Below are 18306 nucleotides of genomic sequence, written 5' to 3' on the forward strand. Positions count from 1 at the left end.
GGCAGCATGGCTGGAGCTCCAGTATTGAATTTACCAGCTGTTCGTGCCATCCCACTGCAGCCTGTTAGCAGCTAGGGTGAAAGCTGAGGTACAGCTCCTTGGCTTAGATTTAATGTAAAGAGTTCAAAGCAAATTTGAAATGAAGATTATATCAGCAATACCAAAGTATTACACCACATGAATAAAACTAGAGCACAAATGTGTAAATATAAGTGTTCTTGTTGGTTTATTGTTCTTTGTATGTAAAAGGAGCTTTATTGTACAACTTACACAACTTTAAAATGGAAAATGGTTAAAAATGTTTACAAAAAAGCATGTTCTTAGAAAATTATGCTAGCAAAAACATCAGGAGGAGGGAAGCAAAAAAAATCTTCAGTTCAGTGTGCAAACATTTTATAAAAATAGAAATACTAACTCTACAGGTAGCATTTCATGATAAATTATTTAAATAGCATATCTACACCATTATGTGATTAACTATTACAATGGCAATGAGAAAAATAATTTATAAAAATACAAGCAATGGTATACAAGATGACAAGAAAACATATAACACAACATTAGAAATTGTATTTGACATTTTTTCTTTTTTCCAATGCCATTTCCTTACTGGGAATACATCTGCAAAGAAGTTTTGACTATGTACAGCATTAACTTTTTAGTACTACAGTAGCTTTAAAGTGTTAGACATTTGAACTCTGCTTAATCCAAAGGTTTTTCTCAGTCACACAACAATGAGGTAATATTTGTACGTAAAACTTTCACTGTGTTCATTTCTTTTCCTTTTTTGAAAGGACAAGGAAATATTATAGGTATAAGGATGCTGCCCCTTCTGTTGGGGAAAACAGTCTTTTCTTGTACAGCAAGCCCTCTCCCTCTTTTTGCAAGGAGCTCCTGAAATTCTCTCTAGTCCATGAAGAATTCCTTCTTCTGTAGCTGCGCATCACTAGTTACAATAATTAGTGTGCAGTGGCACAAATAGCTGGTTTGAATGGTTACAGATTGTGGTCATTGTGCCTCTCTGCAATCTCCTGGTTTTGTGTCAGGCCCACTGACCAGCGGTCAAGCACTGCAGACATTTCACAGCACTAAATAACCGCCAAGATGGTAAATGGCATTCCCTCATCTCTAGCACTATGGATGAGACGGGAACTTCTATGGTCTAAAGGGATGCAATTTTAGCACTGCAGGACAGCTGCCTGCCAGGCTACCAACTGCCTTGCACAAAGAAAGGAAAAGCCAACACCGAGCTCAGACTGAGAAAAACAAACATCCCATTCCCCACCCCGCCGCTTCTCCCTGCACCTCAAAGCCTTTCTGGGAAAATTGCTCTTTGTAACAAACACATCACCACTATCTGCTCCAGACAAGATTTTTTTCTCAACTAAACCCCCTCTAGTTTCTATATAGAACAGACTTAATAAATAATCTATATTTACAATCTTACAGTCATTAAGACTTGTAACAATGATTAGGTGGATAGTCTTGACGCATTTCTTATTGTTTTAATCAATAATCCCTCAGTCATTATAACATCAAGGATAGGCAAAAAATAAATATTTTACAATTTCAGTATTTTATCTACAGGCCCCTTTCCATCCCCTCCAAAGAAGGAAGGGGTTTAAAGCATCTGTGGCATGTAGAAAAGGAATGTTTTTCATTACTATTATTTTTGTGCCTTTTTAACCATAAAAAGTGATGCACATGCTGGTTTCCTGAAGGACAGCATAGTGCTAGCTGAGATGGCAGTGCTTTCTGGCATCATGTCTGAAAAAAAACATTTAAAGGTAAGAAAGATCTGCATCTAATCAGGAAAAAACAGTATCTAATTATAACTCATTGTTTTCCCAAAGCTGATGTGATCCAGTGTGCCAGGTTTTATCCTCTTTCTCCCTCCCACCACGAAAGTCAGTTTTAGGATATCTGTTTTGTCCTGTGTAATAGAGCAACTGATCTAGCTCACCACAAATAGAATAAAAGGCTGTGTTTTCACGTGAAAGATAAGTCATATAAAACAATAATTTCTCCAAGTTAAACTGATGTAAACCAAGGTAGCACAGCCCTCATTAATAAATTCCTCTCCCCATAAAGACAAGACTTAAAGAGTTCACCCTCCCACCCAAAAACCCTTTTCCCCACACAATGAAAGGTCTTCAGTTTAAGTAGTCCACAGCACATCCAAAGATGTTCTTTTTACAAAATGCTACTCCATGGGACCTCCAGTTAGAGAGGCAGTGACACTGCACTGTGATAAACAGCAAACAAGTGTCTTTCCTACTGAAAGAAGTGTGCTTGTTCAGTGAAGACAATTCTCATTTGCAAGACACATTTGTTTCCTTCCACTTCAGCAGAGGTCAGATACCAAGCACGTTCTCACTTTCATTCTCTCAAAAGCATTCTCTTGAGGCAGGTCATGTGTTTCGAGTCCACTTTTATGCAGAAAGAAGAAAGGAAGGAATAATATAATGGTCCCAGGATTTGTAAGGCTAAACGTTTCAGAAGGTGCAATACCAGCATTTTTAAATAGTCTCTGGATCCAATAATCTTGTGATTATGGATCTGTGAAAAGAAAAAAAATAAGATATTGAAGTATTTGTGTGTTATGCACGATTATCTTTAAGACAGTAATCCCTAGAGATATTTATGACTTTGCTTTTGAGCAAATCAGGTTTTTTTGCATGTCAGACACTACCCTCTTGCTTGCTGAAGTCAGTTTTTTATATTTTCACACCGGACAGTCAGCTCTATTGATTTATTCTAGTCTACATTTTAGAGAAGAATCAAGATCATTTTGTATCTGGACCTTAACAGGTATTTCTGATACTTTGAAGTAACAGGATAAAATCTTAAATATATGAAATCTAAGCATATTTCTAACTGTGAAGATTGTATCAAGATGTCCTGTTTCTGCCTTCAGAACTTGAGATTTACCCATGGTCTTTCATGACTCACTTTCCCTCTTAGCTCATGTTTCTTGATCTGTACTATTTTTCTTGAGAACAGCTTTCTTAAACCAACTAACTTACGTAGCATCTCTTAAACCGAGACTTTCCTTACCTCTGCATTCATATTTAAGATCTGAGAAAAACACCATTTCTTGGGAGAAGACAAATAATCCTAGCCGACCGCCAGCATAGGTTTTATCATAGATTGGTCCTGAGTCTGCCATGATTTTCTTCCCTTCATACATTACAACCCTACAAAGAAACAACAGGTCAGCCATCTTCAGCAAGCTTTGTCTTCGGTTCATCTTTACAGACACCTACTTTTCTTGTTATAATTACTGAAGATAAGAGGATGATGCTCACCTGATGTAACCAGTCTTTGGTCTATGGCTAAGACGCCATCTGTATGCAGTGAAGTCTTTCCAGCCTATGTGACGAGGGTCATGCCACAAGGTTCTCACCTGTGAAAGAATATTTTTTTCCCCCATCAACTGAAGGCCTGAGATAACATAGCCATTATTTTGACATGAAAGTGTCTTGGTGGTCATCATCATGATTAGTAAAGGCTTAAATAACTCATTAGGCTCTGTAAAATAGGGTCTTGAAATCAACTGCATTTAGATTTACTTTTAAATAAGTAAATAGGACACTACTCCACAATTCCAGAAAGAATTGGCTCGCTGCTGCTGGCAAGCCTGTCTGAAGCATGCAGTCCTGTTAGTTTTATACAATATTTTGCATGACTGCGGATAATTACAAAGTTATTGTTCTTTGTCAAGACTACACCATTCTGATCAGTATGTACAGACCCCCTTGTAAGCATCTAACTTGCTGAAAGAACAGCCTGCCTCGCAACGCAGAAGAGCAGGTTATCAAAGCGCCACCCTTACCTGGCCAGGGGTGTTTCCTGTGTGCCACAGAGCATTACGAAGGTGTTCTCCTGGACCGGTGGTGGAATTCACAACTTTGATGGAGAGACCCGAGTAACCTTGAGCTTTGGTTGGTGTGGAGTCCCAGTAAGATTGGGTGATCTGCTTCCACATGACAACGTAGAAACGACTGCTAGATTGGTAGCCAAATACAAAGCCAGCATAGTCATCATCCCTTTCTGTATTGATGAAGAAGGTGCCACTGAAGTCCACAGCATTGAATTCATCAAAACCTACAGGGGCATTAGAGGAGAAAGTTTTAGGCACTGCTCTTTTACAGTTCTTAAACAGCTTCTTAATGGTTTCCCATGTTCTCTTTGTCCCCCTGCCCCCAACCGAAAAAACCCCAAACAGTGTGATTTTCACCTTACCGACTGCAAGGCCAGGGTCACAGTTGACTGTCTGAACCAGTTCTTTACCCTGGTGACGAACAACCCAGTTTGGATCGTTTTGGGATGTTCCTTTGGGATCCAGGGGAATCATCTGAAATCTTCGGAAATCAGTCTCACTAATGTCCACATTTTCAGGGCAGATATCATCAATGTCTGGCACGCTGTCCTGGTCAAAGTCATCTTTGCAAGCATCTCCACGTCCATCACCTGAAGGACACAAGTAATTTCACCATTACATCATCATTGTTGTTTGCTTCTGAGTCTTACAACTTTGAGTTTAAATCTTAATTGCAGATCTCTAACTGCTCAGGTACTGCTAGCAGACCCACTACAGAAGCCACAGCTACTACTGTATAAATGCCCTTTCACTCCAGCCTGATAGCAACTTATTCCTAAGTTGGATACACGGTCGTTTTCCACTGCTTGTTACTCTTGAGGTGCACTATAACAACAGTACAGACATTCTATCTTTGTTACTTCAAAGTTTTGTCCAATCCTAAACAGTGTGGAAGACAGTATCAAACTATTAGAAGTTGCTCTTAAAATGTCACTATGATACTGGCCATCTTACCATCAGAATCAGCTTGATCTGGGTTGGCAACCAATCTGCAGTTATCTTTGTCATCAGGGATACCATCGTTGTCATCATCATGGTCACAGGCATCACCTTTTCCATCCTTGTCATGGTCAGCTTGGTTGGCATTGGGCACATAGGGGCAGTTATCAAGATTATTTTGATGGCCATCTTCATCTATGTCCTGGTTGTTGTCACACTGATCACCTATGCGGTCAGAATCAGTGTCTTCCTAAGGAAGATGGAAAAAAAAATAATCCTATTTTAGCTTTTTAAGTGGCTTTTGAAAACATTCTTAATTGCTAGAATTAATTGGGCTTTCTGCTTGCTTTAGCAAGAGCAGAGGTGGATGTAGTGAGGTATTAGGATTAACACATGCTTACTTAAAGCTGCCTGTGCTAATTGCTTTTGGGCTGCTTTAGCATTGCCCTGGTTTTAGCGTGAATACACAGCAGCAGAAAGCAGTGTGGTCAGTAGCTTCTCTTCCCTTCTGCCACATGATTCTTCTGTCACTAGTCTACCATACTAGACACAGGGTACTCTACCTTCCATCTCCTCTAGCAGCTCCCTGGTTCCAAGGGCCAGATAAGCCAAGGACTACTGCATATCTAGCCAGTAGAAACTATAACATTAAAATACAGACTACCAAGTCTCGGTTTTTACAGCTTCCACACCATATAATTTTCTTTATCAAAAAAGCCTACAATGCTCTTCATGCCTGTGACTGATCACACAAGACAATTATTCCCTTAGTGGTCAAAGACTGCATGAACTGCTGTCCTTGCTGATTACATATTTTAGCCAGTCATTTGCTTAGTCAGCTTATGAAATAATTAAAACAATCCAGTCTTCCCTGAGGCTGCCTCAAGGTTTAGTCTAGTAGTCTTGTCAGCGCACTGGTGGATGACCCTGGTGTTGGTGCAGACGGAAGGCATACCACAGAGTTTCAATAGCTACCAATTCTGCCATTTGAAATCTAGTATCTCTTCCAATCAAGCTCTAGAAGCAAAGTGTTCAAAAACACCATTAGAGTCCTATACTAAGATTTCAAAGTGTTAGGAGAAACATTGCCTGAAAGGATCTTCAGGCAGTTTCCACTCAAGTGGGGAAGCAAAGCAAATGATAAAGACCAAGAAATCTTGTATTATTTGTTTAAATCCTTTAAGTAACCCTGATTTTAGGCTACATGACCATAATACACTAGGTTCCACTGATCTGCAACAGCTTTTCTAACCCTTCAAACATTCCCGTTATAACCATGAATTATTAAACTTACAGCCTTGTACTCGACAGGATGGCACAGGCTTTACCTACTTCTGCCTTCAAATGCGGTTTCTTTTTGTTGTTGTTTTTTAACTAGTAAGTTGTGTGAGAGCATGGACCCCCCTAAACTTTTATTAAAAGGGTAGTCATAAAAAGTGTCAGAATGTATCTTTTCCTTAGAAGAAAGCAACCTGCACTGCCTTCAGCTTACTATTAGAAGAGTCATCTTTTGAAATGCAGCTGTTTTGAACTTACGGACAAAGACAAAGTCATTCTTTAATTTAAGCAAACAGCACTATAGGTTCTGAGGAGGGTAGGTTCGTACCTACCTAGGTTTCAGACAATGGTCCCAGGAATCTCATATCCTCACTAGGAGGATCTTGACAACCAACCAACCCAAGAAATGTTTAGGAGACAAGTACACACAGTAGTCTCACAGATCTTCACTAGAGTTACTTTTCATAAAATATCTATCAGCTCTTTGAACTCTGAGGGCATGTTATTTGATAGAGGCACCATTTGTCACAAATCATTCTTATTGATCTGCCAAGTCAAATTTAAGCTGTAACTTGTTATTCAAAGATCTTCTACAATACACAACATGCTATGGTTTTTATAATATCAGTCTTCTATTTATATAAAACAAATCCCCCACCTGGTCAGGGTTGTGTTCCAGTGGACAGTTATCACACTGATCTCCAATGCCATCTAAGTCTGTATCCCTCTGGTCTACATTGTAGACATATTGGCAGTTGTCCCTTTCATTAAGGACCCCTGCAAAATTAAAGAGAGTTTATTAATAAAAGTCAGGCATCTAAACGCTGCAGAGGACTGTATAAAGCTACCACATACTTCCTGATACGTTTTTGAAAGCATTTTGAGCAGCATTTGAAAGCTTTGAAACTTGACTCATTAGTAGCTATGCCATGCTTCTGTCCCTACTGCCTGTGAGAGTAGAGCTAGAAATACACACGTTTTAGCACAGTTGAATTCAAAGCAAATTTCCGTTAGCTCAAACTATTACTTCAAGTAGTTTATGTACCGAGACCACCAGAGGACAACTTTTATGTGTTCAGGGATGAACTTCTGGTAGGAAATCAATGGTATATTGGGTACATTTGATCAATTTGTGGTTGGAAAACCATTTAAAATGAGTGGTTAGAGGTCACCTACCATCTCCATCAATATCCACTGCACAAGCATCTCCTTCTCCATTGTTATCAGTGTCAGTTTGATCAGGGTTGTGATTGTAAGGGCAGTTATCACAGCGGTCACCAACATCATCCCTGTCATAATCATACTGTTGTGGGTTGTAGATGAATGGACAGTTGTCCTGCAAAATCAAGAAGTCAGGCTTTAAAGAGAGTCAAATTAAAGCTTAATGGACTCTGTCTATGCTTGTGCTGCTATATGAAAGGAGAAATGAAAGGCAGGGAAACAGTTAAAGTTGAAATGCTTCCATCTCAAGACACCCTGTGGCTTGCACAAGTGCAGGAATGACTGAATAAAGATGAAGCTTCACTCCCAAAGCTCAACCAGCTGCAGAAAGTTTGTCTGCACACAGTTATGCATATTTATGGTTTCTAGGAGACTGCTGGCACTAACAGCTATCCTATGGTCCTCTCAAGATTAAGGTCAGAGGCTAGACCCTAGCCTTAGAAAGGGGAGTGGGAGAGCTACGTTCTCGAAAGCTGTTTGTGTGGTCTTACCCGATCATCGGGAATGCCATCATCGTCATCATCATTGTCACAGGCATCACCAATCCCATCCTTATCATAGTCTTCCTGCCCAGAGTTGGGCAGATTAGGACAGTTATCCTAGAAAGGAGAAAATGCACAGATGTGTTTATTCCTGGTACGATTACAATAGGGATTTTAGCAGGTAAAATTAGGAGTAAATTAAAGGCAAAAATCATAATGCCTTGATCAGGTAAATGTCATCTTACTGTAACTCTATCAATTTTAGCTAGTCATTGCTGTGAGGATAATTCTTAGAAAGCCATAGTTGAAGTCATTTTTAAAACAAAGACTAGGCTGCTTTCGAGACTTGCCCTCTTTTCTTCCCCTGGAGATATACATCTGTCAGGGAGAGGCTAATATGGGTATAGTCTAAACTAGAGTCTTCTGAGAAGATTTGTAATGAGCATATATAAATTGTGAGGCTTTCTGCCCCAACCCCTATTGTAGGGGTATCTAAAGAAAGAGCACGAGCTACCTAGCAATACCTCGACAATAGTACCCTGACACAAAGGGGTATTTTACCAGTTTTATTTGCAGAGTTTAATAGCTCTAACTGAAGAGACTTACTTTATACCTCAAACCTAAGATACTTTGTTTATTTCTCACATAGGCTGTTTTAACAGTAGATAGGAAAACAAGATAAGCTTACTTTTTTACAGTGGTAAGTAGCATTAGCAACACAAACAAGGTTCTCATTTGGCCATCCATCCAAGTCAGTGTCTTCTCCACAGATGATGCCATTGCCAGCATAGCCTGGTTTACATTCACAGCGATACATGGGGTCACTGAAGTGGCCAAGGTAATTACATTTGGCATTCTTGTTGCAGTCATGTGTTCCATCTGTGCATGGATTACGTGGCTTGCAGACCTAGAAGGCCACACAGAGATTAAATCCTATAAAAACATCTTTTTATCCCTCATTTTTCCACAGACTCAAGTAAAACATGGGGAATACATGCTTGTTTTGATCAGAGATCCTTCATTCAGGAAAAAAAAGCCCTATACATTACTTCCACTCTCCAACTCCAGCAGCAGTCTTATTACCAATTATTTTTCTTGTTCAAACCTTATTCATTTTCAAATGGAACCAAGCACTGAAATATCTAAGGCACATATTGTTGTATTGTAAGTGAATACTGATTAAGTTCCTGTCCTAAAATTAACATATAACACGTGAACCTTCCATGGCTGGGAAAGGCAACAATTCTTAAAACTCTTTTTGAACTCCAATAGAAACTGCTTAATACTCCTCCTGTTCTTAAACAGAGAAGATTGTGTTTTAATAACTGTCCCAAGTCTTTCTTCCCTGAAATGCATAGGTGCTTTCTGTTGTTTAGAAACTTTGTGAGATTTCATAACCCAGAATAGTTCTCAAGTTGATGATACCTGTTTGTTAGCCATAGCATCCTCAACACTGCGACCAAATGGCTGAGTCCCAGTGAAACGTGGTGGACAAGGCAGACAGTTGTACCCAGGTTCAGTATTCTCACACCTATGGACTCCATTGAAGACAAAGCAGGCATCAGGAACCTCTTTACACTGAAATACAAGTTTGAGATATAGGAGAACAACAGTTAGCATTATAAAAAACTCGTTTTATTCTCCCTTCCCATTTCCTTTCACTCTCTTTCAAGAGTGAAACTAGTTCTCTTACCTCATCAATATCTTGGCAGTGGACACCATCACCATGGTAGCCAGCAGGACAAGCGCCACACTTCCAGGAACCATCAGGGGAGCTAGTACATGTTGTGCCCGCAAAGCAGGGATTAGACAGACACCCATCTGAGAAACAAACAAGAAAGTGTTAAGACGAGGGATGCTCACCATGCTGCTACACTACTGTATTTGGCCAATGTGCTGGTTTAAAATTCTAGTACTTGTGTTTCACAGGCTTATGCCAAATTTAACCAGTATCTTCAAGATTGTCCACAACCTTTAGATGTTCATGCAAAAAATGGATACTCACCAATTGGACAGTCCTGTTTGTTGCAGACCTGAGTCCCTCTAGCTTCACCTACACAAGTCTTGCCACCATACTGAGGCTCAGGATTATTGCAGAGACGGCTACGTTTTTGAAGTCCTCCTCCACATGTCACTGTGCAAGCATCCCATGGAGACCATGGTCCCCAGTTGCCATTAACTAAAGGAAATCAGAAGTTAGAAGATGTGTAGTTTTAAATTCAGTGGTACAGCTAGTTTCTACCCAACAAAGGACGATTACTTTCATAGTGAGAACACTTTAGGCATTGTTCAGCCATAAGTGACAGAATTAATGGAGTCCATGGAAGAGCCATAGAAAACAGTTTAGTTTCATCTGAAGCTAACCTGTGATGTTTTACCTAGCCCACCTCTACGTTTAAAGAGAGGTTACTACTAGAACTAGATTATATAGCAACTACTCACAAAGTTCACAGTTTAAGCTACTGAACAGTAGTTACCACCTGGACATACTTACTTGGGCAAGGATCTTTCTGGCAGGATTTGTTTTCTCTTGCCTCACCCTCACAAGGTTTGCCATTCAGCTGTGGTACTGGAGAGTTGCAGAGACGAATTCTAGTGATGATGCCCGTACCACAAGTGACAGAACATGATGACCATGGTGACCAGTGACTCCAGCCACCATCCTGTTTAACTAAAGGGGAGAGATGTCTGTTATTAATGGAGTTTCTGAAGAACACACTTCAGTTGTGCAGCACCTAGGACATAGCCAGTACTAGAACTGTACCAAAGACTCCATATATATTGGATGGTCTCAGCACCATCACAGATGGTTGTTTTGTCACTAAAGAAACTGCATACCTTAACTGGCCTCAAATCTGTCCTGGGAGCAGTACCCAAACATGCCTATTTACCGCATCAACTATCTGTTCCCCTTTACCCAATTAATATAAGCCCTTAGAACTAGAAGGCAATGCTCCGTCCCAGTGATGGAGCTACATTGCAATCTCTGCTGTTAACATTAAGCCAATAGAAGCAGCCTGTCTTGGTGTGATTAGATTAAGTACTTACATCTCTTATCGCATTCCTGAAGGTGGCAAGTCCGAGTCTGTACAGAAGACCCTTCACAGCGGTTATTGAGGCTGTCACAGGATCGTCCTCTCTGCTGAATCCCATTTCCACAGGTCACAGAACATGAAGTCCATTCAGACCAAGGAGACCATCCATCATCTGCATAATCGCTAGCTGCAGAGGCGATACAGCTCTGAATAAGACTCCAGGAATGTGTTCTTCCATAGTCTTTCCTCCCACACCTCTTTCCATACACACACACACACAAAGACAACTATCCTCAAAAGCCAGACACATCTTCCTTTTTTGTATGAGATAAAGGCCATGAACTCAAATGTTTCAATGCTCATGTGCATCGCCTAGATGATTAACCTCAAGGAAGCATCAGGCTAATCTTACTCCAGCGGTGCAAGGCTATATCCAGTTGTGGCATACTTTAGGGCAGCACACATCTCACTAGATGAAGCCAACTGCTATAGAAGCGTGAAGGTATTAGGTACTTACGCCAGCATCGGGGGCAGCACTCTCCATCAGGCACAGTGGCATTGGAACAAGGCATGAGAGGACAGGACACTTTCCGGCATATAGTGGCAGAGTTCTACAGAGAATTGGGAGAACTACAATAAGCAAATGGAATGTAAACCATGTCTGGAGTCTGGTCAAGTGATAAAGAGATCTTTTCTGCAGCACATCTAAAGCAGAGACACTTGTATTTAGAGCCATATACATCCCAAGGGTAGTCCCAGGTATTTTTAGTCAAACTTCATCTCATTCCCATTCTCACCCCTTAATTTTCAGTCAAGAGCAGAAGTATTTTGGTTTTAGAGAAGCTGATCCAGAGTAGCTACCAGATGCTGGCTAGAGTAACAGACTATCACTCAAAGTATAAGGTCAGACTTCAAGGGAATGAAACAAGAATGAAAAACCAGCTTTCTTTTCAGTTAATATGGATTTAAGCTGATTATATGGTAAAGATAAAGTGAGTTTAGTGGACTCTGCTCAAGAGCAATGAAATCTGTGACTTATACTTAGAGGTCTTTGATCTTCAAGCCAAGCAGGCAGGGTAAGAACACCCACCTCCAATCTCAATGAGAGCTAAAGGGCAGCCTGTAGTTTTTGCTTCTTGAAGCCAGCAGCTCAGTCAGAAGAATGCTCTTATGATTACTATTTTAATCTCACCAGGCAAATTACTATATTAAGGCAATTACAGCTAACAGAGTAAGAGGGTTAGTAGGAAAGAGGTAACTGCAGAAGTCACAGTATCATTTGCTGACTACAAGACAGAAGAAGTAGAGACCTATAGAACCAGATGCAGAACTTTGTGAGATGCCTTGCATTGCACATGTACAAGTACTCAGCCTTTGGTTTCTAAACAGTGGCAGGCTAATTAACCCACTCTTTGGTAGACTGGTACTTCAAGATGGTTTTGCTGAAGGTATACTTAAAGGGAGCAAGTAAAAAGTTTAAAGAAACTTTGAAACTTACTGTTTTGGTGTACTTCTACAGCATTCCACAGAAGTGGAACACAAAGCACAAACATCTTGCTAGGTGATCCTGAGATTTGAACAGCTAAACTAAAGTCTGGAAGGGATTGCTGTTCTATATAATCTGCAGCAACTAATAGGACCCAGCTAGAAGCATTTGTTAAAGAAAAGCCCCACAAATATGTTAAGAGCCTTTACTGAGCGCTAGAATGTCTTTTCCTACGAAGCCAGCAGGAGGTTCACTGAGGACAGAAGGTGGATCTAAAGTAGTCCAGGGAGCAGAGTTGACAACAGTATAAATTTGTTCTGTAGATACCAATGTTTAGTTTACTCGTGGACTTATGTAAAGAATACATGTATTCCCCAAATTAAGGAACTAAAAGTGTGTTAACAGCTGTATCAGAGTGACGTTTTGCATAATTTTCTGAGATACAGCTGTTGTAACACTGTGGAAGTTGCATTTATATCAGAGATCTAGTAGGATGAAATAACTACTCAGTTTATCTGGCTACTGTAGTATGCCTAGTTCTGTTAGAAAAAGTGAATCCTACACAGAGAACATGATTTAGAAGTGTCTGTTAATTTCAACTCATGAATTTATATACAGAGGATTTATGAATATGAGGAATCTTACCTGACAGGTACATTCAGTGCAGCTGTCAATAGTCCACTCTTCTTTATTTTTGTGCAAGATTCCATTATGAATGCACACTCCAGGAGTGATCTGGACCACTTTGGCAATGATTTCATTTTCTTCAGTCTTGGAAGGGGCAGGCAAGTGAGAGAAGCAGAAAAATACTAGAAGTTAATACAGAAAACACCCTTTTTCGCAATGTCACAATTTCACAAAAGTCATAAGTTATTACTTTGAATATTTATTATTTTATTATTTTGATTTTATTACCTTTATTCAGGCTCTCAAAGGAGAGGTTATAATTCATTCACTAAGTACCAGTTAATGAAAGGTACCATGAATTTAACCAACTCACCACTTTTCGAACTCTGTCTTGAAGCGTTGTTACCATGGACCGGAGCCCTTGCAGTTCCACAAACATATTTGTTAGTTCATCACAGGAAAAGCCACAGACTGCTTGGATGTCCTTTGTTTTGTGGCCAATGTAATTAGTGCGGATAGCTGGGCTGGAACCGTTGATGGGGTTGTCCAGAGTAATGATTGCACTAGTGGCTAAGAGACAAACACACATAAAGCAAGTTTATTTTTTACCGTGTGCATTTATCATTCCAGGGTAACACCTGCTAAAACAGCTGCCACCAGATTCATTAGATTAGGATGCCTGCAGAAAGATAATCTTATTTCTTATGCAACGTGGCTTTGCATGTCAGCATACTTCCAAGTTCTGTTTCAACTTGTCTTTCTAACGTAATGAGGAATCTTATTTTTCAGAGGCCATTGGATTCAGAAGATTGCAAACTTACAGCTGGAGCAGCCTTTGTTTCTCAGGATAGTTTCCAGAGTTGTTCCGAACACAAACCGCACATTCTGCAGCAGTCCCTGTGGACAGAGGAAGAATTACAGCTACTTGCAGTGTCTGCAAGGGAAAGTACAACTTGCCTGAAGAGAGCTTGTAGGCACTTGAGGTCATGCGAGATCATTAGGAGTAATTTCATGACAGACAGATGGGCAAAGTGAAACACGTTGCTTTCTTCTTAACGATAACAAGCCCCGCTTCCTAACATTCTCAGCCTTGACAACAGGGACTGGCAACTCCCCAGGCAAGAAGGAGAAGCCCCATGAATTTATCTTAATCTCACATAGCTGAGCAATGAAGCTACAGCTACCTGCTTGGAAGCTTCAGTACCCTCTTATTGCTGCAGGAAGTTCTATCCTTGCAAATCTAATGCTTCATCCTTCAAACTCCTTTATTAATGTTTAGTACATTTAGAAGTGGCCCGTATTACGTGTACGCAAACTAGTCAGTGGTAGAACCCTTTATCCCTATTTATTACCCGTGGCTTTGTAGCTATTTAGGCTGGTTGAGTAGCTAACACACCTTCAAGGCAGATGACTGAAAATACTAAGCAAAAAACACAAGTGGAAGCCTTACCTGAAAGTTGTCATTGACTCCCCCTTTGGCAATGCGGAGCCTGGCACTGCTGGCCAGGTCCCTAGTGAAGATGTTCTGGATGGGGATATCCAGTTCAGCATTCTCCATTTTCTCACATCCCACGTAGAGCTGAGCTCGGTCTTCCTGCACAAACAGGGTGATATTCTTCCAGTGTCCTGTAGCTAGCAAGGCATCCTCTACTGACACTAACTGCTGCTTGCCATCACCAGAAAGGCTCAGGTCCAGGGTGCCTGCCTTGCCATTTGATACTAGGCTGAAGACATGGCCAGAGCCATCTTTCTGTTCCACAGACAGCAGCGTGCCTCTACTTTTCTTGGCTTGCCGGAGAGTAGCCAGGAGGATGAAGCCCTTCTCAGCATGGATGGCATCTAATAAGTCTTGGAACTTGGAGTCAGGGACAGCAGGAATGCGACTGGCATCTTCAATGCGGTAAGCAGGGCTGGAGGATTCTGGTCCCTTCACCAGGTACACCCCGGGTGCCCGACGCCCAGCTCCCTTCCGAATGAAGCCGATGAGTTCAAAGAGATCAAAGACACTATTATCATCACTCCTGGACTCTGCAGAGAGATCAGAACAGGCATCATGAGCAAGGGACAAGATGCCGAGTAGGTGCGTACCTCCCATTACATATTGGCTCTTGGTGCACATCACACGAGGTACACACCTCACACCAGAGCACAGACAGAAGTTCTGGTGGTACGGCAGCCCCACCAGGAGCTGCTGTGCAGCAGCACACGCACATTCTTGTACAGGAGCCAGTCAGAACTGGAGTGCCAGGTACCCACTGACAAAGGTAGCGGCCGCTCCAGCACCTCATTAGACCGTAGCTGAGCAGAAACAGCCAGCAGAAGCCCAGACACCAACATGCCCACGCTAGAATACAGCAAAGTGAGTTTTCTTCATCCAGCTGGGTGACAGCAAACACAGCAGCAGCTTCCCTATCACACCATGACGGTGGTCTTCGTCGGCTGGTCCGTACCCCACGTCCCCCCTTGCCCCTACTCAGCATGGGGACGGACGAGCTACGTGCTCCAGTTGCGGCAGCTCTGCACTTCTGCCTGAAGGCTACACAAATTCTGCACCAAAGTTTCCTGTCCCAGCCAGCTAACGCACAGGTTAAAAAGTTCTGGTTCATTGAAAGCTCTGGAGCTCTTCAGCACCGCGCACAGCTTCAGCTGCTTACACAGACACCAAGAATGCGCCCCCCTCTCGTCCCCCCGTCCCCGACGGCTCCGCGCGCCAGCCCCGAGCCGGCCTTACCTGCGGCACGCCTGGCCTCCGAGGCGCCGAGCAGCAGCAGGAGCAGGAGGAAGCCAGTCGTTGCCCCCATGGCAAAGGTCTGTCTCTGAGCCAGCCTGGGGACAGGCACAAGGAAGAAGGTCACCGCGCTGCCGTCGCACCCAGCGCCTCCGAGGACGGGCGGCGGGGGGCACCTGCCCTCTCCTCGCCGCGCAGCCTGCCCGCCTCCGGGGGCCGCTTCAGCACTTACCTCCGGGGAGAGCGGTCCGGGCGGGCAGCGCCGGCCTCCCGCACCTCTGCGTACCAGCGACTAACGTCCCGGGGCAGCCCGCGGCCGTGCCGGTGAGGGCGGGCGGCGCGGCGGGTCCCGGTGAGCGGCGCTGCCGAGGCACTGCGGGCGCTGGGCGCCGCGCGCGCCTTTAAAGGGTGGCTCGCATTCCTGGGCGCGCGGCGGGCCAATCAGCGGCGGCGGGGCAGGAAGCGGGAGGCGGGCGCCGGGCGGCGGCGGGGCCGGGACAACTTTCCACAGGGGCCGGGGGCGGGGACGAGGCCGCCGCCACCGCCCTGCCCCGCCCCGCCGGGCGCTCCCGTTGGGCGGCTCCGCGCCCGGCCGCGCCACTTGGGGGCGCCCCGCGAGCTTGTACGGCGCCGGTGCCTCGGGGCTCGAGCCGGGCTCGACGCCGCCGGCTCCCCCGTCGCCTTCTCCGCCTGCAGCGGGGAGCCGCGGCGAGGCCGTCGGGGCCCTCGTCCCTGACCTGCGGCACGCCGCCTCTGGCACCCGTTCCCCACCGCTCCGCGCCCGCCCCGCTACCCGCCCGGTGTCCCGGCCCTGCCCTGCCCTCGGGCCCCTCGGCTCCCGGCCGCTCGCACCGGCCTCAGCCCCGCGGCGAGGGGCCGGGGTGCCCCGGGCCGGCTGTGCCCGCCAGCCAGCCGTGCTCCCGGGCGGCGCTTGAGGGGGCGCGCCCGGCCGCAGGTGGCTACCGGCGGCCCGGCCGGGACCTGGGGGCGAGGTGTGCCTGAACGCCAACGCCGCCGGCTGTCCTGAGTCACTTAATGAGCGCCATTAATTCACTTAATGAGAAACCTCTCCTACCGGTCGCAGTACATAGCGCCCGGGGCGGTGGGTGCGCACGGGGGGGGAGCGAGGCCCATTCTCCCCAGCTGCTCCTGCCCACCCGGGGAGGGCCGCGTCTGTGGGGAAGGGGGCAACGCCGGCGGGGGGGATGGCTGGCCGGCCGGAGGAACGGGGGAGCCCGGCGCCTTCCCCTTCCCACCCCTCCTTGTCACTGGAGCGGAGTGCCTGGGGATGACCCTCGGTTAACGACTTCACTTCAGGAATGAAATGACTAATGCTGTGCTGCCGCAGCTGAGAGTCTCCCGTAGCGGCTTGCTTTAGCGAACAAAATGACTAACATTACCTCAGCCAAGAATTTCCCCCATAAACTGGATTTCAGGTAAGAGGAAAGCTCTTAAGGGTTAAAAAGGCAGGCTCCCTACGTCATGTCCTACTCTCCTATAACCAAAAGTAACTTGACTGTGTGAAACAGCTTTGAAGTAATCGCATTCCAAAAATGGTTAATTCCTCCGCATTCCCCGGTCTTTGTATGCTTGGCATGTGCTCCTGTGGAAAGCCGAGTGTCAGCGAAGGAGAAGGATCTCATCAGGCGATTGCGTGTGTGGTGAGGGAAAACTGGAGTGAGCTTGGCAGCCCTGAGCAGTGGCTGAGTTGGACTCTCAACAGAACTATGCAAAATGCATCAGGCAGTGGGACTGGCTAGTGTATGAGGAGGCATTCCTGCTCCACACGTTATCTCAGGAAATGCCTTGGGAAATTATTGACCCAAAGAATGAGATAGCTGCAGAACTGTGTATATTAGGTTAAAGCCAAAATGGTCATCCGTCCTTTTAACTTGAGATACAACTATACCATTTGAAGTTGGCCACCTTATTGTATCATGATTCATAGAAGAAAAACCTTAAGTGTCATAAAAAACAGAGAGAAGCGACATGATGGTGATGAGGAGAGACCCACCAGGGAAAAAAAAATCAGCAAGAGAGAGAGCAAGAAAGAGACACTGCTCCTACCTGGACAAGTTTAATTGATAGGTAGTGTTAATTCTTAGCAGTCAGCCCAGTAAGCCCTTTATATACCAGTGAGTTTTTCTGATGGATTGTCTCATGGAAGCCGAAGGGGATGCTGCTCATGTGAGCTTGTGTCTTGGAGCCTAGGGTGTTACGATCAACCTTTTCTTCATGTGGAAGTAAGTCAAGCCGCGGTTAGGTTAAGTGAGGAGATTGGGGCTGGCAAACAGGAACTATCCACTTTAAAATGAGAAATAATGTCCAAAATTTATCTCTTGTTTCATTCAAAGATGTGTGGATGAATCTGTAATCTTTTTTCAGAATATTCCTGCTTTATAGGTATTATGAGATTTTTAATTTGGACGAATCTTTAAATTTTAAATAATGCCTTTAAAACATGAATTTGACTTTGAACTATCTCATTACACCAGAAATACACCACAATGATTGAGGTCAAAATCTGACCCATAATTTCAGCACATTCTACACTTCTAGTTTCAAATTCTTACTAGTGTTTAAACCTGGCTTTGTTGACTTCTGTAGAGCTATTACCAATTTACATC

General features: G+C 44.0%; 1 protein-coding gene across 1 annotated transcript; it reads right to left on the reverse strand.

Moving 5' to 3' along the window:
• Positions 1-203: 203 nt before the first annotated feature.
• Positions 204-16096, reverse strand: THBS1 (thrombospondin 1). The gene is made up of 22 exons (XM_040601802.1): positions 15912-16096; positions 15683-15777; positions 14402-14979; positions 13773-13848; positions 13325-13521; positions 12970-13095; positions 11356-11449; positions 10852-11025; positions 10298-10474; positions 9809-9982; positions 9497-9624; positions 9229-9381; positions 8492-8710; positions 7813-7920; positions 7277-7436; positions 6759-6877; positions 4838-5072; positions 4246-4473; positions 3836-4107; positions 3309-3406; positions 3058-3197; positions 204-2559 (listed from the first exon to the last, which is right to left on the reverse strand). Exons 2-22 carry the CDS (start codon positions 15750-15752, stop codon positions 2552-2554), a joined length of 3534 nt encoding a protein of 1177 aa, XP_040457736.1. The 5' UTR covers positions 15753-15777; positions 15912-16096; the 3' UTR covers positions 204-2551.
• Positions 16097-18306: the final 2210 nt, after the last annotated feature.

Source organism: Falco naumanni, chromosome 7 (assembly GCF_017639655.2).
Source record: "Falco naumanni isolate bFalNau1 chromosome 7, bFalNau1.pat, whole genome shotgun sequence".
In the NCBI taxonomy this organism is placed as follows: Eukaryota; Metazoa; Chordata; class Aves; order Falconiformes; family Falconidae; genus Falco; species Falco naumanni.